The sequence below is a fragment of the Falco naumanni genome, chromosome 11, assembly GCF_017639655.2.
Source record: "Falco naumanni isolate bFalNau1 chromosome 11, bFalNau1.pat, whole genome shotgun sequence".
Lineage (NCBI taxonomy): Eukaryota > Metazoa > Chordata > Aves > Falconiformes > Falconidae > Falco > Falco naumanni.
This window is the reverse complement of record NC_054064.1, coordinates 28795478-28819162: the sequence shown is the minus strand read 5'-3', so window position 1 is coordinate 28819162 and position 23685 is coordinate 28795478. Positions and strand designations below refer to the sequence as shown.

General features: G+C 40.5%; 1 protein-coding gene across 3 annotated transcripts in view; it reads left to right on the top strand.

Moving 5' to 3' along the window:
• Nucleotides 1-23685, top strand: part of LRP8 (LDL receptor related protein 8) — a 194133-nt gene that overhangs the window by 113610 nt on the left and 56838 nt on the right. For all 3 annotated transcript variants that reach the window (XM_040610754.1, XM_040610753.1, XM_040610755.1), the window contains exon 3: nt 4732-4854. In XM_040610754.1, coding sequence (XP_040466688.1) covers nt 4732-4854 — 123 coding nt within the window. The remainder of the gene's footprint in view (nt 1-4731; nt 4855-23685) is intronic.

Sequence of the window (23685 nt, the reverse complement as noted above, 5' to 3'; positions counted from 1 at the left end):
GAAATTGTCCAACAGTTACTGAGGAGGAAAAACAGAGAGAGAGGGCAGTCTGAGGGGCCTTCGTGGGTTAATGCTCAAGGATGCACTCTCATCAGCCTGGTTTTCTGTCTGGATACACCATCTAGAGTTTGAACAAAACCCTAAATCTAAAAATCCTATGTTCACAGTCTGTTATTATTACATAGGGTTTCATTTTTGGGGCAGGGAGGAGGAGAAAAATTTGTTTAAACTGTCCTTTACAGGCAAGTTGTGATCAGAAAACGTGCTGGTTTATGTGCTTTTACACCATTGCTGCTGTGGCACAACTACAGCATTTCTCAAAAAACTGTTGATGGTAAGAGAGGAAATACTTTCCCTCTGCTTTTCAGCTGTGTTGGTTTGGGAAAATTAGGAGCAGCAAAAAATGAAGCTATTGTGGAGTGGTGTATTGCTTAGTATTACAGATGTGCAAAATAGGAATAAACAAGAGGCATGAATTGGAAACTGAATCACAGAGGGGCTGGTATTTTATGAGTAACTGTAAAGATGTTCCTGTCCCATAAAGCCTCTAGAACTAACGCAAAAGTTAAGTGAGGTTAAATCAAGTGACTGAGGGCTTATGAGGGGGGTGGGAGGGTGTTTAGTTTTGTTAGAAGGAGGAAGAAAGAATCCTGGGCCTTTCAGTTAGATTCAGATAGCTGTTTGGGTTTTCAGGTGTCAGGGATTTCACCTTTCAGAGAGAGAGACTTTTCTTAGAAGACACATCCAGTCCCTGTTCCTAGCCAGGTTTGTTTCTTTTAGTATATATTTATTTCTTCCAGTCTAATTATGCGTATCCCAAATGACTGCTTTTTTATTAATTCCCTCTATAAATGTTCGTACTCTAAACCAGTCTCCCTGGGTTCTCTGCTTCTAATTTGCTGTAGGGATGAACCCTGAATCCTCACTTGCAGTTCAGGGTAAGAGATGAGTAATGGAAAGGAAAAGAACATTTTGCAAAATGAGGGGCTGTGTTGGTTTGATGCAATTTAGTTTAAAATTCAGTGTATTGGAGTATTTTTCTGTCATGGCTGGATAAAGCTGAAGCCTTCTTTTCCCCCCTTGTCTTTCTTCCTGGAGAAGTGAAGCAGGAATGCCTTTCTTTGACCAAGCCTTCCACTGGAAAGCTGCCCAAGCCAGGGCTCATCCACCATGGGAGCTAAGCCCCTAGGTCACACGGGCGCAGAGTTCCACCCTGGAGTTTCTGGCATATCTGTCCAGCTGCACATGTGAGAAAGGAAAAGCAGATACCAAAGGCAAATCAAGCAAGAGTCAAAAGAAAGGCAGTCTCTTTGGTGTCACTCTCTGCATCCGAGCAGGGGAGAAGATGAAAGGCTCTGTGTATGCTTCAGTAGCCTTCTCTATTCTTGTTCCAGGTATTGGTTTGCCCCCTGAGGAGCAGAGGCGCAGGGATGCTGTGACTACTTACTCTTGTTTGTTTATGTTCATTTTGAAGAGACATGTGAATGGAGCTGCCTGGGCTGCTTACGGCAAAGGAAATGGATCTCGGGGGAACAATTAATTTTGCTTGGCTACTTCTGAGCCAGGTGAAACCATAAAATGAACCTGTGTCCTCCCCATTGTCTAAAAGGGATGTATTTATTTATTTTACATTTTAATGCACCACTGACAATTTATGGCGTGAGCCTCAATGAATTTTTAATAGAGAATTGATAGGAAAAAGCTGTATAACATGAGAGATTAATAGAAAAGGTTATCGGATTTGAAAAAGGAAAAGGAAGAAAAAGACAGAGAGCTGATATATTAATTAACTGCTCCCTGCCTGTGTTGTGATCCCAGAGACATGATGACTGAGTGCCAGAAGGTGAATCTGCTTGGAAATAGAGTGATTCCAGTTTTGTATTAGAGGTGAGAAATGAGATAGTGCTTCAGAATTCTCACAGTTTGAATAATCTGGGTTGCTGTTTGCAACACAGAGCAGAATTTATTGGAATTAAGACAGTCTGCAGATCATAATGCAATGTGTTGGAGAGTAATAGTAGTAAAAAATAATAACAAATAAAATATAGTATATAAAATGTAAATAGTAAAAAGCAGAAACGGAAAAAAAAAAAAAGAAATAGCAGAAGTAAATATAATGATCATGGAAAGATTTGCGCTCCCCCTCCCTTAATCCTGCTCCTTTAAGAGATTAGACAGCTTGGATTCAAACAAAGGACCAAATGCATTTCTATCCTGCTGATCTATCTGGCATGGGACTGTCGGGCCTTTGGGTGGGTGTGCAGACGGGGATAACACTTCTTGGTTAGGCCAATGCTGATGAGCGGTTGTGCCCAACTTCATTTTGCAAAGAGGAGCTGCAATAACGCCTTCCAAATGACACCCCGGGACTGTCAATAGTGCTTTTCTCCCTCTTTTGTGAATCCTGGCAATCTATTAATTGTGCTGCCGAAGAGCAGTGTCAGGGGAACAAAGTAATCAGTGCCACCATCTGCTGTGAGCAGGTTGGCCATGTTGAAGGGAATGCCTGTTACGCTCCGCTCTGTGGCTGACCCCCTCGCTGATGCTTGCATCCACATGTCCCGGAAATAACAGTGATCAGAGTGTTAGACTGATGGGAAAAGGAGAGGTTTATTTTGAGATGCAAAAAGTAGTCGTATTGCTGTTTGGTTCTCTAGAGAGTAAGTCAAAGGATCGTTTTCCTATGGAAAACAAGACATTAGGGCATTGAGAGAGCTAGTATAAAACTAAATGCCTTTTTAAAATAAGTTTCTTATGTCTCCAGTATTATACTAGTCTCTGCTTTCTGGATGAACCTTCCCGTAAGAGCAGATACTAACATTTTACCCGGTTAGATTCACAGTGAGCAGGTGAGTGCTCCAACTGGTTACGCATGCATATCCTATCAGTATCTGGTCAGAGCTTCTGACCATTAAATATGTCAGATTAATTAAATCAAGCTTGCATTAAATACACCAGAAGGGATGCATGATAGCCATTTTCACAAGTTCTGGTTTCTAACCAAAGATGTTCAGGAGAAAGTCTTTTCCCTCTGGTAACAGATGTGCAACATCTTTGAAAGATCCGCTGGATTCTTAGTGTGACTGGTCTCTTGTAAAACTCTGTGTCTGCATCGGGTGGTTGTGTTGTTTGGTTTGGGTTTTTTTCTGTATTAGTTCATCATATATGGTTCTGAATGACTGAAAACTGTCTCCCCGCCCCAAATCTGGCCTGTTTAGCAGCAGAAGGGGAGTAAATGTATGTTCTCTTTATAAGCACATCCTGAGAGATTGTACAGCTGCTTAGTGATGCTCTGCAGTGTTTTCCTGCTGGGTGCCTGTTCAGGGAAGCTGCACATTTTGTGTGTACCAAAAAAAAAAAAAAAAAAGTACTTGATTTCAGCCGTGCAGACTACCTCAGTACCTCACACAGTAATGCTCCTGTTCCCTGTGTGGGCACATGACCAGTATTTAATGTGGCTCCCTCCCTGACAGCAGCTCATGTAAGAAAAAAAAGAAAGGAAAATAAAAGATCAAACCCTAGAGACTTATTTGTTGTGTTTAATGCTTTGAAAATGTTTGCTGGAAGAAATATTGATGTAGCAATGTTGTGTGCACATGAATTATATCAGAGAACAGCTATCAAGCTCAAACCTCGCTGCGAAGGCAGCTAAGCAGTGGAACAGATTGCCCAGGGAGGTTCTGCTGTCTCCATCTTGGGGAGTTCTAAGACTAGACTGGATAAAACCTGGCGTAACCTGGTCAGATCTCAGAGCAACCTCCTCTTGGGCAGGAGGTTGGAGTTGATGACCTCCTGAGGTCCTTTACTACCCGAGGTTCCCTGTGATCGTTATTAGGTTGTGAGCAGCTTTGCCGAGGGAAGAAACAAATCTCCCCATCACCACTTTATATGCAAATTGATCACTAACAAAGGTAGATACCAGCTAGTCATAGGTGTCGCACTTCAAGGGTGAGCCATTGCTCACGACTCTCACGGTGCAGCTGTTCTGTTCCTAACAGAAAAGCTACTCAAGTCACCATTGCAAAAGCGGTGAGTGACTGATGATCGCCTTGATACTGAGGACACGGACTGAAGGGGCCAGGTATCTGTAGATGACTTTCTGCTGCAGCTGACTAGTAGTATAGGGTGCTGGTTGTGCTGTGCCACTAGCACAGAGGAATAGACAATTAATTGCTTGAGTTCATGTCTTGCATCTTTTTCAAGCCCTAGATTAATGCAAGCATAGCAAAGAGCACAGAGTGGTTGACATTTAATGAAATGATTTTTAGTGTTTGGAGGAGTGCTTTATGATCATCTACTATGATGACAGATGAATAGATTGCATAGATAAAAACATTATTATTTAGATTATAGTACTTGGAAGGTGAGACTTGTTTGTCTTACCTGTCTGTAAATCATGCAGCACACTTCCAGTTCCATGTAGGCAGCAGCTTTTTGTAGTAAAAGCCTTAAAAAATTATTTTGAAGAAGACCATTTGTGGTTCTCGAACATCTGGAAAAAGATATAAAAGAGTGAATCAGCGTTAAAAAGCGGAGGGATAAGAGTTCTAGCAAGAAGAAACACCCATCTTTGATGCTGGTGTAACTCTGTCATGAAGCAGCAATACTGAATGTGAAAGGAATCCTCACAAAACAGGGTTATCACTATTGTCCTTAGTGGGATTGGATGCCATGGAAGTCTTCTGCACTGCTTATATTTATGCTGAGTACATTTTTTTTTTTTTCTTGCAGCAAAGAAAACTTGTGCCGAGTCAGATTTCACTTGTGACAATGGCCACTGCATCCCAGCCAGGTGGAAATGTGATGGTGAAGAAGAATGTCCTGATGGGTCAGATGAATCAGAAGCAGCATGCAGTGAGTAGCACAGAAAAGTGGTATTTCTCAGATGTGTTGTCTTACCACAGCATAAAGAAACCGGTGGTGTTCTTTCTAGCACTTGCAGGATGATCTGCCAACTTTTTGCTTCTGTCGGATCAGAAATTGATTCAGGTCATTCAAATCAGATGATTTCCGAACTTTCAAATATACCAGTTTTCCAGACTATGACACAGGTAGCACTGGTGTGTGTTTCTGCCTGTAACGTAATTAAAGACATCTCTAGCTCTGTTACAGTTTATCTGGTCATAGAGCTCATGATCAGCAGCAGTGCATGAAGATTCACACTCACCTGGGATCAGGCCTTTTGGAAACTTGTATTTGCAGTGGTTTGTATCGTAGGATATTGGGGATTTATCATCACTGCATGTAGTATTTCTGTCATTACAGAGGAACTTTGCAACATTAGAATATTGCTCAATTTTGGGGGGTGAGGGGTGCCTCTGAGAACAAATGAAGAAAAAAGTAGCAGATGAAAAATGAACAATGTAAAATAACTAAAGCAGAGAGTATGACATATGTTAACTGCAGGTAACCCTTTTAAAAAACCCATTGATTCAGTAAGTGAAAGGATATGCTTGATGTTCATGTACCACGTTTGATCTTGCTTGTTTGACTCTCTGAGGAGGTCCATTTGTGCTCCATTGTTCTAGAGCTGTGAAGGGTTGTCTGATGTTGAGTTGAAGGGAATCCCAGGGATATTTTAATGAAAACGCTAATTACATAGACTTCTGTTTGTGCGCTTACTTATGTCTGCAGGTTTGCTCTTGGGCAGACCAAAAAGCTGGTACAAGCCATTCTGTTGCATTTCTAGTCACGTACTTCACAAATACGTTCCCATGAGTCAGAAGCAGTGTTGGAGCAAGTATTTTATCAGATTTCACCAGAATGGGGCATATAGAGGACTTCAGAATTAACCATACTTTTATTTTTAAGCCTAGCACCACTCCTGCTTTCTCCCCAATTAAGAAAAGATTAATGTGCTTCTCTCGCATAAAATGAATGGAATAATTTTTGCAACCCTGTACAGGCTACAACAAAAAATTACTTCAGTAACTACATTAACATACTTATGAACTGTATTTGTTGGTCTTTCACCCTGCATCCTCCTTAGTCAAAAGCTGTTTTTATTAATGCTACTTCCACTACCTGTCTGTCTGGAGGGGGGGATGAATAACTCCATTCCCTGCACTCTCTGTCAGAAAATCTCTTGGCCTACACACAGCCCATGCTATGGTCTCTGACATGCAGCACTAAGATCCCTGATGATTTCTCTTAATCATCTTCCATTTCTTTTCTAGCCATTTCACCTTCCATTTTTCCCCCACTTATTTCATCCTCTGGGGAAATAAGCCTTATAACTTAATATAACTTAAATATCGCAAAAGAGACTTGGCCTCAGCCTCTGATTACTCTCAGGACAGCAGTCCTGTACTGTAACAAAGTAATTTGTTCAGTTTTGTATGATTATTTGTTTCCTCCCCCGCCCCCGCTTGAACAACCTTCCAAGAGACTGAAATCTGCATTTCTGTGGTGGTTCTGCTGTTCTGAAAAGTAGATTGCCCTTGAAACATCTCCCTGCTGCTAATGGGAGTGGGTCAGTGTCACCTCGACGCAGAAATAAGTGTTCCTGTTCTGTGCTATATGCCTAACGGATGAACCAGGAATTCTTAGTGAAAGTAGCAGTACCTGTATGGACCAATATTTAATTTTTTTCTTTAAATAAAAGGACTTTGAAACCAGCTCAAAGACTGTGGCATATAACCATGCCATATTTTGTTTTCTAGCTGTCTCAAGCAGACTTACCATGCTTTGCCTCAGCATAAGATATTTAGGCTTTGTTATGAGTTTTAACCAAAATAGATCAATTTTTGTGTGGTTGATGCTGAACTTGTGTTTCAGCATTCACAGGATGCTTGATGCAAGCCTATGTCTGACTTGTAGCTAGCATACAAGAAAAGCCAATGTTTCTGTCTGTACCAATTAAAAACTTGCCTTCAAATCTTTAAAAATGACACTAGAATTTTGGAACTTCACTTGTTTTATAGGATTATCCAGATCTGAAGTTTGCACTTCATCAGACGAAGATGAACTAGTTTTAATCTTATGACTATGGATAGTTATAGGCTTTAATTTGTGTGGTGGTAAGGACATTCCTTCCAGATGTTTTATATCCTTGTCAAAGTATGTGTCGTCTCAAAGGCTGATCCAATCTGCTGTGCCAGGAAACAGAATCAATGTGGTAATGCATAAGCACAGTGCTGGTTGTGGGGTTAATTCACATATGTTTGCTGGTCTTCCTACTACCACTGGTCAAGACAGCTATAAACCTGGTGGACTATTAAACAAGAAACTGCAGTGTTAGGCTTTGCTTTTAATTTGTACCCTTAATGTAAAAGGCCAAGCTCTTTGTGTGTGCAGATGTTATTTAAAGGCAAAGAGGAGGCTGTAATGACACATACATGTAGTGAGAGGCAAAATGTACAGTGGGATGTTCCTGTATGATCCCTGCCTCCAGCTCAGTTTTCTTTCTCCCTGATGAAAAGGCAACGGAGCTTTCTCGCCGTGGCTGAGGAGTGACTGCAGGCCTCCATGGCAGTCTCATTTTCCCGTTCAGAAATGCAGCACAGCCCTTTGAAGGAGCCTGCACTGCAGAGTTTCCCTAGGGAAGGGGCAGGTTAGGAAATGGAGATTTCTCACCTCTGGCAAGATCAAACTGCTTTATAAAATCAATTGCTTTCAGACAGGCCACACAATTGCCAGCACCTCTGCCAGGATCTAGGGTTATTCCTCAATTAATGCAACACTGGGACATTGTCCATAGCCTGTTCAGGCTAGGGAGATTAAGAGCATTGATAATGCTGACTGTTGCATTTCAGGACTATTCCAGCTTAGAATGTGATGAAAACAAGGCAGTTCCTCTCAACATCTAGCCACCTGGTAATTGGCTTTTTATTTTCTGAATGCTTTTGTGGTGTGTGGGGTTTTTTTTAATATGTTTTGCACTCTTATTGGTAGTTAGGGATATTGTGTCCCTATCACTAATGTTCAGTTAAAGGTAGCAGTTTGTGGTAATTTTTTTTTAATTTAAGATAACCCTACTGCAAAACTAAAACAGTGCTTTGCTTTTTCTGTTTCCTAGATCACTGAAGTTGCTCAGCTTTGTACCTAACAATACCCTCTCTAGGGATGTTATCCATCCCCAGGTGTTCAGGACAGCATGACCCGTCTCCTGTTGGGTAGATAAGATGACATTGCAGCTGGCCTGACTTCTGTTGTGTCTGTGATGTCTAGGGCCTTTTCTGCTATTCATGCAACTTTTTTTTTTTTTTTTTTTTTTAAATTGCATTTCCTTCAAGCTGCTGAATGTGGCTGGGAGCAGTAACTGTAAGGGTATCTTTTGAGTCCCACTGAATTCTCAACTGATGAGATTTGTAGGACTTCTGTTGTGGGTTTTGGTGCTATTGGAAAGTTGATTAGTTTCTAGCATGGGCTGATTTTGGAGAAGATGGTTATCCAGGCTTTTGATTTAAACAGGTCATTATGAATAAGAAACTGCTCATATTTCTGCATTTTTCTTCAAGCCAGACCCTTAACCTAAACATGCTTTCACATATATAGGTTTGTCCAACTGAATTATTCATGTAACATGTGAGTCTCCGCTAAACCTCAGTGTTCTGCCATCTGTCAGTTTTTCAGTGCTATTATCTGGCTGCTGAATTTATTTTGTCTCATTTAATTTATCTTAAGGTTTCAATGAAACGTGTCCCCCTTTTCTGTGAGCAGATCTCTTCAGGGGCATCTTGTGGGCTGGATCTGTTCTCTCTGAAGTCATCATCAAATATCAGTTGGGGAGAGGGTGTTTATTGTATTTTTTGTTTCTGTGTGGAAGCAGAATGAGCTTCTAAATCAAGACAAGCAAAATCATGTGAACTCAGAAATCAGTGCTATCCACAATGCACAGAAGGGACCAAATTCATAATATAAGAAGTTGTGCTGATTGAGGCTGAGGGAGGGAGGAAAGGGGGAGGAATTTACTATTGAAGAGAATTAAGTTATACTGAGAAACATACTTAATAAAACAAAATAAATGGGATAGTGGGTAAGAGAGAACAAAGAAACACCATTTAGCTGTGCTGCAGTGGTGCTCCTGCTGGGGAAGTGGAAGAGTTAGTACTTGGACGTGCTGACGTCCAGCCTCGTCTTCCTTGACAAAGCCTTTTTAGCTTCGGCAATTGCCTGAACTAGGCCTCTGTTCAGGGAAGGTTGGCTGCTTGTGTGTAAAGCAAATGAACCACTTTGGCCTTGCAAGGATACATGCCAAGGGAATAGCTGGGGGAGAAGCCGGCTTGTTGTCCTGTTTGACATCAGCCATTGCTGCTTCTCCCTGCCTGCCGTGAGGGAGAGTCTAGAGTGGGTGCAAAACTGCCAGTGCTGGAAGGTGCTCTGAAATGATAATGGATTTCATCTCCATCGTGCCAGCTTGTTAGTATGCAAGGAGCTCCCCACAGATCATTAAAAAGGGTGGCAAAGTATCTGGAACTTGTAGGAGTAGAGTTAGTGCCTCTGTCAGCGTGACGCCTGCAACTCCCACGTATCTCACCAGCAGCTGTTTGGAGATACACTAAATATTTTTGACCTCAGAGTAGGCTCGAACGGTGAGGATCTTATAGTTGTTTGCTGCAGGGTTATACAGCAGCTTGCCTCTGGCAGCTGCAGGAGATCTTTAGTAGCCTACATGTACTCTCCTACTGGAGAGCCCACCATGGTCAGAGCCCTGGATTTATTTTTCATTGCTCTTGCTAAAAGCATCCCAGTGTGGCTTGGTGATCACCCTGAAGCTGTGGTGCAGCCGCTGCTGACATACACAGGGTTTGGTTATGCATACAAAAAGATTTCTCGCTATTTTCCTATCCAGTTTCTTGAAGCTGAGAGAGGGGGAAGGGAAATCATTTTTCTTACTGAGCTAACAGAGACCTCCAGCAAAATGAATGTTATCTACCTAATGCTGTTCCAGCACAGGTACTGAATCATTCTAGTTTTTTACAGGAAGGAAATCTTAAATTTCCCTCTGAAGTATTTAGATTATTTAACCAGTGACTTAAAAAAAATCTCTAGAGAAAAATAAAAATGTGCTCATAAACAGTAAGAGCACTGAGGGAACACAAATTAAAGGGATAGAGCAAGTGAAAATCTAAGCTGGCAAACTCTTGCCTTAGGACATTGTATATATAATGAGATCAAGGATTGCAGGCAGCATAAACTTACCACTTATTTCTTTATGAGATATGTGACATTCTCCTAGTTAAGAGCAGAAATTATTATATGGAAAGGTATAGTAGGGTGTTATGAGGAAGAAAAAGAGAAGGGGAAAGCTAAATTCATACTGTATTTAATAGGGGAATGATTTAATAGGGCAGGTTTAATAAGCAGCAGTCCTGGAAATAGATTTTTCAATGGAATATAAAATTAAATCCTGAATATTGGTTTGAAATACAGTACCAGTTCATGCAGTCCTTTTAACTTTGAAGTACGTGTCACGAGCCATTGAGGGAGATGTATCCAGACTTGACAGTTATATTTTTAATGGGTGTTTTCCATAGTCCTAGGCACTTTGTGTGCTGCTGCTGTGTATGCTGATCTCTCACAGTGATCATTCAGCTCTCGCTTTCTAGTAAGTTGCCCAAATGCAAAATTCTGTAATTATGAGTAGTGGGATGGTATTGCTTGCCCCCAGATGTACAGTCCTCTCCTAGCTCTCCATTCACCCCAATTCTTCTTTGATACAGATCTCCTGCATGACTTTAGTTTGGTGGCATTGTTGTGCTTTTGTGGAAAGTGACTTCATAAATTCTCCAAGGGCAGGGAACGGTTTATCCTGGAGGAGGGTGGACTGCCTCATTCAGTTCATCGCATACACCAGGCCATTGAACTTTTAGTAGCAAAAGAAAAACTAGGCCAGATCAGCGAGGCACAGCCATATACCAAGTTTTAAGACCTGGGGGGCAGTAACAAAGAAGATTTTTTTTTCTTTTCATATTCCTTCCTTCCCCCCCCCCCCCCCCCCCCCCCCAACATTAAGAGCAGATCTGTTTGTATATATGTGATAAGATGGTGGGGGGTTGTAAATGTGTGAATGCAGTGGAACATGTAAATTAAAGATCATTCTGTGGATTTAATTTGTTACAGATCATTCAGAGCGTTGAATAAGGTGATGTTAATGTCAGATGTACAGATGCACATTTTACCACTCCCACTCTACTGACTGGCTACTGCCAGCATTAAAATACAGCGGCTTCACTAGTCTTCTCACTGCCTCCCTCTCACTGTCCCTGGGGCCACTGGGAGCACCGCTGAATTACAACAGCTGAGAACCACATATGTAAAACAAATACAGGACAAAGTACAAGATGTGGAAATGCTTCTAGAGTTACAGGTTCCTCACAGTGACAAGGCACAAAGGAGGCAGTCTCATTTTCCAGATGCCCAGATTGGTTTGTAGGGCTAATGATGAAAGCTTTGATTTGTCAACATGATCAAATTTATTGAGACAGAATAAAATGAAAACAGTCCATGATCATCTCTCCATGAAGTCATGGAATAATTTAAGACAGAAGGGACCTCTGAGGGTCCCTAGATGTCCAATGCTCTGCTCAAAGGGGACCCCTGTCCTTGTGTTTGACCACCCTTATTAATGAAAAAAATTCCTGTGTTTATGTCTTTAGTATGCTACTTAGCTTCCAGGTCTACTTAGCAGAGGGTTCCAGACTCTTGAAGATTCCTTTCCATGGAAGTGTTTAACAGGACGCTGGAGGTGGACAAGACTTGTTTGAAGCCTGTTAGCAAGCTAGTAGTTCCCTGCAGATCATGGCTTATAGTCCCGTGCAGGTTTTTAAAGGCCTGTTTATCCTATGTGTATGTATCTCTTCAAATTCTCACATATGTACTTTTAACTCATGATTTAGTTATCCTGTCTCAGCCAGTGTATACTTGCTTCCCAAGTGCCTCTGGTTCTTAACCACTGTAACTGCTTTGAATGCCTCCAGGTGTGTCCTTACTGAGCAGCCCCAAGCTGACCTCAGTATCCCAAAGGACACAAAACTGTGGGGACTAACACAGGAAGTTTTTGACAAGGTAAAGAACCAAATCCAGTTTTTACGGCATCCTGTTCCTTTTCTTGAAGCATGAAATTATCCTTTTTACATCAAAGGAAATTCAGCAAACTCAAAGCCTAGCTATTTATCCCTGGTAGTGGGATAACTTCATCTGTGGCTCATGGGGAGTGAATTACATCTCCTTTTTGATGATTACATGGCTTTGGTGGTCTCAGCACTTTACTTACCTAGAGATGTAAATGAATTAGGGTATGTAATGATTGTGCTCCAGTTCTACCAGTGCTAAAGTGTTTTAAGTAATACCTGTTCAAAACAAAATGTGCTTTTCCTTTAAAGGAAGGTGTTTGGAGCTTTTATCTCAGAAATGACCTTTTCAGAGGGCCGAGTCCTATAGGAGAACCAATAGAAAACACCTATTGGGTCTTTTCTGATGTTTTTATTGTGTTTTTCTTAAGCAATGTTACTTGCAAGAAAGTCACATTTTTCATGTAGCATTGCCAAGCTTTGACATTTGCAGGGTTCTACTTCAGCTCGACTTTGAGCTTTTGATAGGTGACTGCTACAAAGACTTAAACGCTGGCATTTAAATACTTTTTCCTATTGGTTTAATGCCTTCATGCAGTTCATAAACAGGTATGGTCATAAAAGAGTTTGATGCTGCCTTTTTATGGCTATAATTAATCTTGCAGCTATTTCAGTAGGAGATAATAGCAGGAAAAAGAAAGTTGAGCATATGAAGTTCTTGTATGTGTAATTATTTAACACACCATAAATATTAAACTAGTAAAAACTTAAGAGGCTTTCAGAAATCTCAAGCAGTTTTTCATTGCCTAGTGCTTTTGTTTTTTCCGTTCTCTTGCTGTTTGCTTTCTGAAATTCAGATTACCTGATTTTTATATTTATATTTTTCTTGTTTATTGGGGGGTGGGGGTGGTGGATCAGGGATCGTGGTTTGCTTAGTTACTATGGCTGTTGTGAAAATGAAGTAATTTCTGGGAGTCAAAGGCATAACATAATTTGAAAATTGGAATGTTTTGCTAACTGAATGAGGCAGTATCCCACTGCAAGAACACAGAAAGCAACCCTTTTCTCCTTTCATAAATGGGTGAATTACAGCATGAGGAATATAAGAGAATATCAAATGACATTATTTTAAGATTTTTCACATTTAAATAGCTTCTGTTTTAGTATCATAGTGAACTGTGTGTTGTAGCTGTGATTCCTAGCTCCACCGCCTTTTCCTTGATAAGTATTTTTTTCTCTTGTTCTCCATTTCTACAGTTGTGTGATCATGTTTTCATTCAGGACCAACTCCCACTGAAATCATTTGCAGTTTTAATAAGGGTCTCGTGACACTCCACCCTGCTTCCTTGAGGATTAGGAGCATGATTAAGACTGGCTTAATATGCAGTCTCTGCATGCTTTGGTAGATAATTTATGTAATTTAAACCTTGCACTGGAGATTTTTAATTCTCTGAAATGCTTTCAGTCAGATTGTGCTCTGGGGTGAGGCACGGTCACTGACGGCACTATCTGCACGTGTGAGGATGGTGTGGATCATCACCATGCGCGTTTGTGGGATGCAGTGAGCCTCCATAGCTGCTGAGAGCCTTAATCAGGGCTCTGCTTTAGCAGTAGCTTCCAGCCCTCTGTGTAGGGGTGCTGTATTCAGTGGCTATATTTGAAGTGACATATTTCAGCTCACCCCTTCTGTCTTCTATTTTAACATATTAAAACATGTTAAGAAAATTTTGCATTAAAATACAGAGGACCCAGATTAGTACCTTGGTTAGACTGCACATGCTTACATGTTCCCATTTGAGTGGGCTCATGCCAGTTATTGCACCATTTTTCTGGCTTATGCTGCTAGGGTAGTCATCTGACCATGTCATTTGAGTTCTCTATGTATATTGCTGTGCAAGACTGAAATTACTGTGTGAAGACTGTGAATTCTCTGGTTTGGCATAACACTAGTCATTTTAGCACAAAGATAAAACCATGCTTCTCCTTTTTTTTTTTTTCTACAGGGAGAAGCATGTCTACCATGTTTGACAATCACCAATTTAATTTCTTCATTTATAATTTTGTGTGCATTTATATGGGTGAAATTATACATGTGTATTTAGAAACACACATGTGCACGCACACAAAATACTGGTATGGCGTTCAAGCATTTCATCAGGTATATCAGCCCTGTATGGAACATGAATGAGAAATGGTGATTAACACACTGAATTCTGATAGAATGTGTATGTTTCTGTTTCAGTTCCTGCCTCTAGCCATGTTGTCAAACTTGGAGCTGAGCTGTGTGAACCAGCAGGGATATTTGTAACGAAGTAAAGGTGTAGGTGGTAGGGGAAAGCCTTTTCTTCTCAGCCACAGGTCTACACACCACAGTTCTGTGCAACAGCCTGAACACATTCAATTAAAATTGCCATCTAAGCTGCCTGTTCCATCCTCTGAAAAATCAAACAGGTGGGGAGTTCATTGTGTGTATATAAAAGATGAAATGTTCTCTCTGAGATAAGAAACACAATTATTTAATAGCAGCAGAGCCTTTTCAGACTTACTCTTCAGCATATGTAAGAGTGAGGACATACTAGAAATTTAAATCTACACTCATCTACCACATCCTTTTTTTTTGCCCTGAGTTCTTCATGTTCTGTTGATCCTTTTGAGCAGCAATTAATTTTTTTTGGTACCTTTAACACCTCAGAAGAGTAATCACCTGAGCGTGAAAAAGCAGAGTTTTCATGCTGGGATCTTGATGCAGCAATTGCCTCTTTGTGGCCATGCAGATGTTACCAGCAATGGTGCAGGAGTGGTGCAGCTGCTGTGGCTGCTGGAGGTGGCCTAAAATGGGGTGTGACATGGTACTTAATTTTTACCTTTACAGTATGAATTTTTAAAAGGTCCTGCATGCTGTTTGGTATATTTGGTCCTTTTGACAGAATAGAGAGGAGACACGATAATGGCAGATACAAGGTGTAATACCAATGTTGCAACAAATTTAGACAAGCTTTTCATTTGAATTCAAAAAAACATACAGGCTTCAGGTAGCAGGAAAAAGTGTTTTAGGATGAATTCTGGCAGTTTCCTGGAGACCTGTGTAATTTTTCTTTCTATGATTTTTATCACTCATCTTGGCAGGTTTCATTATGTTTGCTCATCTAGGGACCTTTTGTGCCTTTATTCTCCCTATTGATAAGAAGCACTTTTGTGACCATAATCTCTTTTACAAATGGGTATGGTCTCAGTGCTGCTTGATTCCTTTATCCTTTGTATAATTTTGTCCCCCTAGCGTTCTGTGGAGTTTTTTTCCTCCCTGTTTTGATTAGAATCAGAGTAATCTCTGCGAACAAGAGAGGAAAAAACTGAGCCTGGGAAGAGGGAAAATGAAAGAGCAGCTGCTGATACAGAGGCTCAGCAAGCCCCACGGGTGTGTGCTGGACTCTTAGCCACAGTTGAGAGACTTCTGAAGAGGCTGTATTTTAATCGCTGTTTGTAACCAACGGGCTCTCAATGGAGCTCAGCGTGCAGCCTGTGAGCGTTCCTTCTTCCCCGCGCCCCGGGTACAGAATTGCTTCTTGATTACTCAGAGAAAGAAAGGGAAGGAGCCAGCGTGCACACGTGCAGTTGTATATGAACCCCCCAGTCACTGGTTTGTACTTGAGCATCAGCAGAAATGGTGCTGCTTCCACTGGACCTAATCTCACTTGAAACATTGGTACATATGTGGCTGTCCTGGGCTGGCATCAACTGCAGAGCACCTGACAAAACACAGGTGTTTGGGGAAAAGGTGGAAACTCTTCAGTTAGTAACCTGACATGGTAGATAACTCCAATTATGGACTTGTCCCTATGAGTCTGATCTCTCTGACTATGTGTTGAATGATGTTACAGCTTCTCAGATCAGGAACTGAAAAGTTTCTCTGTTTGTCAGGTACCTGCAAGTGCCAACTACTGATGTTTCACTTTTAAAATATTTGATTGCTGGCATGCTTGAAAACAGCATGTTATTCAAACAGGTTGCTTCAGCTGGAATTGACTGGGAGGAAATAAAGATAAAAAGCTATTGGTAAAATGTTCTAATCTTCTAGGTTTCCCAGAGTACACCAAGCTTTTATATAGTTTATGTAAAATGAAAAAAACCACCCTGTAATAATAGATTTAATTAAATTAATCTGTGAGGAAAAGTGGGCTTTGGAAGAGGTAATTCAAATCTCTCAACCAGTCAGATGCAATGTTTTGGTTTTTACAAAGGAAAAACATGTCTAAGTTTCTAGTAGGGCTTTTGATTATGGTAATCAATGGTTTCTTCCCAGCTTGCACAATATGTTCACTTATAAGAAACAGCAATGCTGTGGAAGATCACAATAGCACAATCTATGTTTTTTCTCATAATTAAAGTTCCATTCTGTTTCCATAATTACCTAGCTGCTTATCTGATGTGAAACTTGGAGGAGCATTTTCTGATTCATTATAGTCAAGCCAAACAGCAAGCTAAACTGCTTTTAAAGGATTAAAGAAACGTTGTCAACCTTCAAATCACATTTTAAAATCCTTTTTGCGCTTAACTACTCTTCTACTAAGCCTCTTCTATCTGAGAACTACCAAACACTTTACAAACTGTAATTAAACTTGGCAGTTATTTCAGTACCAAGAGGTGTATGAGGTGCTTCAGAAAAGCAGATCAAACCTGGGTCCTGGAATAGCATTCACAGTTTCCTTTATAATTAATTGCATTTGCAGCAGAGCATTGTTGAAGCCAGTGGGGTTCTGCCCAGACCTGTGCATCTGCCTTCTAGCACAGGGTTTCCGGCTGTGGTGATGTTACTCACATGGGACCTTGCAGAGTGGATTTTGTATCAGAACAGACTTAAGTAAAGCAATGAGACTAATGAAACGGAGTAATAGCAGGAGTGGAATAAAGATTATGGTAATAAGGTCAAAAGGGTCCCTCATCTGATGCCAAGCATGGTTTGAGTGTTACCCCTATGTATACAGAGATATATAATAGATAATTCTATTATATAGATTAACAAGATTATTACAGATTTGGCCAAAGTAACCTCTGAGGGTGGATTTGAGGAAGAGCATGAGCAAGAATTATGAGAGGATGCCCTGTGCAAAGGGCAGGGTAAGCAGCAGCTAAGGTAGGAGGGCAAAAGGGACGGAGGAGAGAAACAGGAGTCTGGTGCCAGTGGTGGAGCACAGTTGCTTCTGCTTTCCACGCTGAGGAAGTGGTAGGAAATTGATACATCAGTATGTGTTTCTCAGGGGACTTGCATGACATAGCCTAGGAAAACTGTGGAGATGCAGGTCTAGCAGATAAGAAACCTGGGTTTGTTTTTGCTCTGCTGCTGCCTTGTGCTGGGACCATTGGTGAGCAGAGTGGTTAAAAGTGTCATCATCTGCAAAAGCAGAGTGGTGTAATTTTGTCAAACCTGTTCACAGTGGTGCTACTGTATCTTGCTAGGTGATTGGAGCACATCTGTTGGATATGTTCCTCTTTGATAGACACCAGCTAATAATAGGGCTATGAATTGTGGTGGGATTTTACATAGAGTTAAAAGTTCTTAACTCTGATACACTTCTTGGTATAATTTCTTGCCTGTTTTTTTTAGTAACTGAGTAAAAGTTGAGCACATGGGAACATCATAAGTTGAGTGTAGCTCTTTTGCGATGCCTTACTTAATTTTTTTTTCACACACCTTTTCGTAAGTTATTTTCTGAAGTTAGCATTTTCTAAGAAGTGTAGACAAGGAGTAAAGTCTAGATGTTCAGAAGTGCACAAGGAAATATCTGTAGGCTCTGGAATGTGTTTTTTGAAAAAGATTGCTAATTTTTAAATGCACCTTTTCTGGATGTTTCGGTGTCGGCAGTGTCTTCTAAGCTGAATGCCATAAATTAATGGCTTCTAGGAATCAATTTATTTTGGAGACTTTACTTCTGTAGTGCTAGTGGGAAGGTGGGCATCTGGCCATGCCTGTGCTCTAATATCATGTGTACATGCATCAGTAGTTTAGTGAGGGCACTGAGGTGCACAGCCTCTGACAAAAACTGAGCTTAAGCAACTTCTTCAAAACCACCTGTATGAAAGTTAAAAAAAAAAAAAAAGTTTTGAATCTGTGTAGCCTTTGGGCACAGATCATCCCTTCAATATGTGCTCTCAGATTCTGCATGTCACTGTTCTAATGTGTGCTGTAACTGGACTTTATTGTCCTGAAATGTAAAGGTCACTACTGCTAATTCCAGCTATTGTTGGACTGGGAGCATGGGGGGTTTGGGTTTTCTGGAAGTCAGCTCATCATTGTCTCAGGACTAGTCATGTCATGCTGTATTGTTTAGTGTGTTTTGAACTATTCCTTGTTACTTTTTGTTTTGGTTGTGAAGGTTTAAGGAGATATATTGAAGCATTACTGTATGTCAGGATTATGGAGAAAAAGCAGAATTTTTATTATTGTTCTTTTTTCTTCCTTTCATTGCCAGACACTGCTGTTGTAAACATTACACCTTATTTTATTTGAAATGTAGAATTATCCTTTTAAAGGATACTTGCAATGAAAAACAGAATAAGTAACAGATACAAAGTGCTGGCGGCCTCAGATTTCTGGTGGCCTGAATTCTGAGCACAGTTTGAATCCTAACGTGCAAGATTTTTCTGTTTATCTAGTAGCGGCCATTGCATTGTGCTTATGCATGCCAGCTTCAGTACACACATGTGTCTAAGTTCTGCATTACGGTTTGTTTGCACAGACTAGTGAGCAAGGAGTTTCCGTGAGTGTGACTGTTCTTTGAGACGGGAGCCCATGATATTTTCATCATATGCTATAAAGTATTTATTACTGTTTTTAAAGGGTGGCTTCAGGAGACAGTCTGTGATGTGACTGTATTTAGTAACATAAATCCAAGTCCTTTTCTTTTTGCATATGCTTAAGAAGCTATGAGGAGTTAGTCATGGTGATTTCTAAATACCAGGGAGACAACCACTGTGAAAACATTTCAAAGGGAAATAGCTTGAAGCTATAGAATGATGTTTAGAAAAGGCTAATTTAAACTAAATAAAAAAAGTAATCCCTGTTATACGTAATAAAATGCAGGAGAGAGCTCTCAAATTGTGCAAAAGAATTTTTTAAAAAAAGAAAAGTCTGGGGTTCCGGTTTCTCACAGGAAAAGTGCGTTCAGTGATTATGCAAAATCAGAAACTTCACAATTGTAGGATCGGTTCTTACATTTTCATAGCCTAACAACAATTCTGCATATTCTTCTCCTTCACTTGGATTTTTTTCATTCATCTCCTGTGTTCCTGGCTTGGAAGAGTGTTTTTTTCCAAAGAGTGTAACGCAGCTGCCAGTGGAAGCTGTTGTGTAACATATGTCCCAGAAGGAGTGAATACATCCCTATCTGCTTGTCAAATATTATGAGAACTAGGGCTGATGTTTCTGGCTTTCAAGACTCTTCTACTGAGCCAAAGGAAAAATTTTGATAGTTTAAGCCCACAGATGTACAGACTGACTTCCTCTGTGCTGTAATTTACCCTCACCACTTTCCCAAACCTCAGCGATCTTTAGAGATCAGAACTGACTGGATGGAGAGAATGGAGAGGTTTGAGAGGAGGAGGAGGAGGAGGAACAGTAGCATGCAGTCTTTGAGTGTGATGACACAATGCACCATTATGGCAGCCACAGATGGCACATGCCAGCACACACAATACATGGATGCACAAATCTGTCTTTTAAAAAACATATGCTACACCTGGACCTCCTGTGCATCATGTAGTATGTAGGTGTTGTCAGCTAAAAGCATAGTATGAGCTAGACCTAGACAGCAGAGAGACTGACAGAGCGAGTAAGGCTGTTCTGTTGATAGAAGGGCAACAGGAGCATGCTATATGCTCTTCCTGAATATGCCCACAGAATTTGCATTTGATTTTCTGTATATGGTAGTTTGTTGAGACTGGGCATTATTTCAAAAGAGTGCTGGAATCTGGTTGCTGGGGAGACTTACAGGCTGGTTTTAGAATTCATTGTGGCCTCACAGTGTAACATTTATTGAAAAAGCTGGTGTAATCAAGTAATACGTTTAAACAGTTCTGAGCACACTTCTCCAGGCATAGGCAATCAGGATATCAGGGTTATTTCAAACAGCAAGAAATGGATACTTGATTTTGCCAGATTCACATGGCTACTCTTGCTTGTTTTGGTTTGTGGTTTGGTTTTTTTAGCCCAACAGCATGAAGAATTTTATAGCTCCTCACAGTTTTGATACTTCCAGTTGCTTTTCAGGGAGAATATAAGAGATTCTTTCCTGTACATTTTGAAGGTTATACTGGTTCAGCTCAGCCTTTGTTATTAACTCCAGCCTAGGATCATCAGAAGTGTGTGTTGCTCCTGGACTAGACTGTAATTGTGGCACAGATCAAAATCTCTGCCAGGCTATCCTTTCCCTCTTCTAAAAACAGATTATCAGACTGGCATCTGTTTTCTTCGGGGAAGATGGCACAGATGCCCCTGCTGCAGGGGAGCTGACTCACAGCGGTATAGCTGACCTTTCTGCGAGACGTAGGGTAATCCATGGAAGGTGCATATGTGTTTGCCAGCCATCCCATGTCCCTGATGTTAGCAGACAGGGATGATGGCTTCTTGCTAGTCTTGTCTTCATTGTGAAGCGGGGCTGGGCAGGTGTTCTGAGTCTTACAGAGAAGGTCTTAGAGTCTGCTTAGACCCTTTCTCCTTGAGCTCCCCATGTCTTCTCTCCTGCAGTTGGCAGGTGGAAAAACCTATATATAGAGAACTGTCGTGTTGTTAGAGAAAGTTTTGGAAAGGCTAGGTGCTGTGAGTGCAGCAAGTTATTTAAAGTTCTGACATCAGACTCCCTGGAGCCTTAGGTGTCTGCATAGGAAATTATAGCTGACCTGCATAGGAAATGAGGTGTACCTTAACCTTGAAAGTCATGAAGATTACTTTATCTAGACCAAATGCAACCTTACCTGCTCTACAGGTGACAGAACTTTGTCTCAGAGATCTATTCTACCTCTTTTAGTTACGCTGTGTTGGAAAAGAAGTCCTTCTGTTGAAAAGCCATGCACCAGACCTTAAGAACCAGCACATTATACTATAATTCTGTGAGCTTTTCCTCTGCTTGCTATGTGGGTCATGTTCTTGCGAATAAAGGTAATTTGTTCACTGGGTTAGCAAATAGCTTCAGGAGCACCAGAACTAGTCAAGTTTGTTTGGTTCTGGTGTTTTTTGGGTTGGGGGGGGAAGCAGGTAGTGTTTTGGGTTTGGTGGTTCTTGGTTTGGCGGGGCATGGGGGTGGGATATCTTCCCGTTCCTCCCTCCCTGTTCATTTATTTCCTGGGATTGATTTATTTTTTTTGGTGCGTAAGGGGGTAAGAATTCCAGTTAAAAGTTTTCCCCAGCTTTCCCAGTTTTCTCCTACGTGGCTTCTTTGTCATCCAATATAGGTTGAGCTTACAATACGACATTTTTTTCTGTCAGAGCGTTCTGCCCAGTCATGTATTTTTACTGAAATTATAGGAACTCTCAGTGAGACCTCTTATCTTTTTGTTGGTTTTTTTGTTGTTTCTTTTTTATTTGGCCACTGCATGTAGAAATTATGAGGGCAGAGAAATAGATTATTGGGCAGTTTTTAATCGTATATGGAAACTTTGTTTCCACAGAAAATAAGTGTAAGAACCTACAGTATTGAGAGTTGAAGCAATTACAATCTAGGTACAAGGGGTAGTTAGATGATAAAGACATTGAATAAGGAGAGCTAGAAGTATGCCTGAAAAGTTTATGGCCAAATATATTGAGGATTGTAAGGAAAATTTTAGCTGTATGAAAAGCAAATCCATATAGTGTGATGCTGGTCAGTGGGAGTAAAATGGTAAGCTGCAGTGGCAGAAAATGAGTAAATACTAATAGTATTTCTAATTTCTGCTCAGAAAAAGGAGGAAGAAGATACATCTGCACATTTAACAACATGCCTGCTACTAAACAGCAGCTATTGAAGTTTTGTTTTTTTAAAACAGAAGTACTAGCAAACTCTCATTGAAAGACACATGCAGTGACTTTTCTGATCTCTTTTGTTTGTTGTTTTTTTTTTTAAAAAAAACACCTTTTCTTACTGTTTTTTTACAGATGTTGGAACATTGTTGGAAGTTTCAGTAAGTTAGTAGAAGCTGGTGTTTTCATGGTAGTTTAAAAGGTTAAACAGAGCGCTGTATAGAACCTGCTGTAGAAGGTCTGCAGTCTAATACTTGAGTTCCTAACTGCTACAACAATACACAATTCAGCTCCAAGTGCTGTATGTGCTGATCATGCTGCTGTTACTTTTGGACAGAACCATAGAAAGGCTGATGATAGAATAGAATAGATCAAGTTTTAAAAAATAATTAAAATGTGTCAGCATGTTAGGGAAAACAAGAGTTGCCTCACTTTTCAGTGTTTCTTGATTGAATCATGACCTTGTTAATAAGACACTCTGTGTGTTAATAAGATACTATGTGTATTTTGTGATATGTGATTTGACTTAAGCATAAAGGTTATAAAAATGTAGTTTACAAAATAATTAGAGCCCATGTTAAACAAATTGAAGAACAAGTGACTGAGAGGTGGTAAAAGACATGGGTAGCTGCTGTAAAGTCAAAAGTTTGCAAGACGAGGGGTTGTGAACAATCTTACAAGGCTCACATGATTATAGAGATGAAAAACAGGCCTTATTAGAAGCGTATTTGATTTATTGAAGAGGGGGGTGAAAGCTGACTTTATCAATTTACACCTGTCTCCTTAGAGAAGAGGTTTCATCTCACAGTTGTTTCTTTAGCTTAACAAGAAACAGTATAATTTGATCCAGTGAACAGAAGCTGAAACGAGATAAGAGAACTAGAGATAAGGACTAGAACTAGAGATAAGATACAGTTCTTAACAGTAGTGGTAAATAAACAAGTGAAGTGACTTGTCTAGAAATCTTTATCAATTGAAGTCTTTAAATCAAAGTAGATACCTGTCTTAAAGATATGGTGTCATTTAAATGGGGTGTTGATGTAGAAAGACAAACTTTTGCTGTACAAGCATTTGCCTGATTGTAATGGTCCTGTAGCTTTCAGATGTGGGAAGCTCTCTCAGCAGGTGCAAACAGGCATTGGTGAAGCTGCAGTTTATAGTTAAAAGATATTTGACCCAGCTGCTGCAAGTTGAAGTAAGCCCAGACACCAGGAGGTACTGTATCTGGGAATTAGCTGGGTATCCAGATCATTGGGAAGGTATTTTCAGGGCCAAAATAGCCATGCTCGGTTAAGGAAAAATAGTTTGTTCATGAGTAGAGAGCCGCTCTCCTCCTTCCTCCCTAACCATGGATCATCATTCATAGGTCTCTAAAGACAGTCATAGGTATCACAAAACCTTTTTTCTGTTCTGTGGTCCTTGGAGGTCTCTTTCCTCAGCAAATGGAAGCCAGGAGAAACCTCTGAGATGAGACATGTCTCATGGGTGGAAAACATAATTAGTGAGATTTTGCACAGTGTGTTAGCTTGCTGCCTGATAGGCAGATAGATGGCAGAGTTTTCATGGAGTTAATTGTTCTTCCCTGATATGTATCCATATATACTATCTTATATATACACTATCTGTATCTAATGTATCTATATATACTTCTTGTCCTCTCTGATCTGCACAGACTATCCCCAG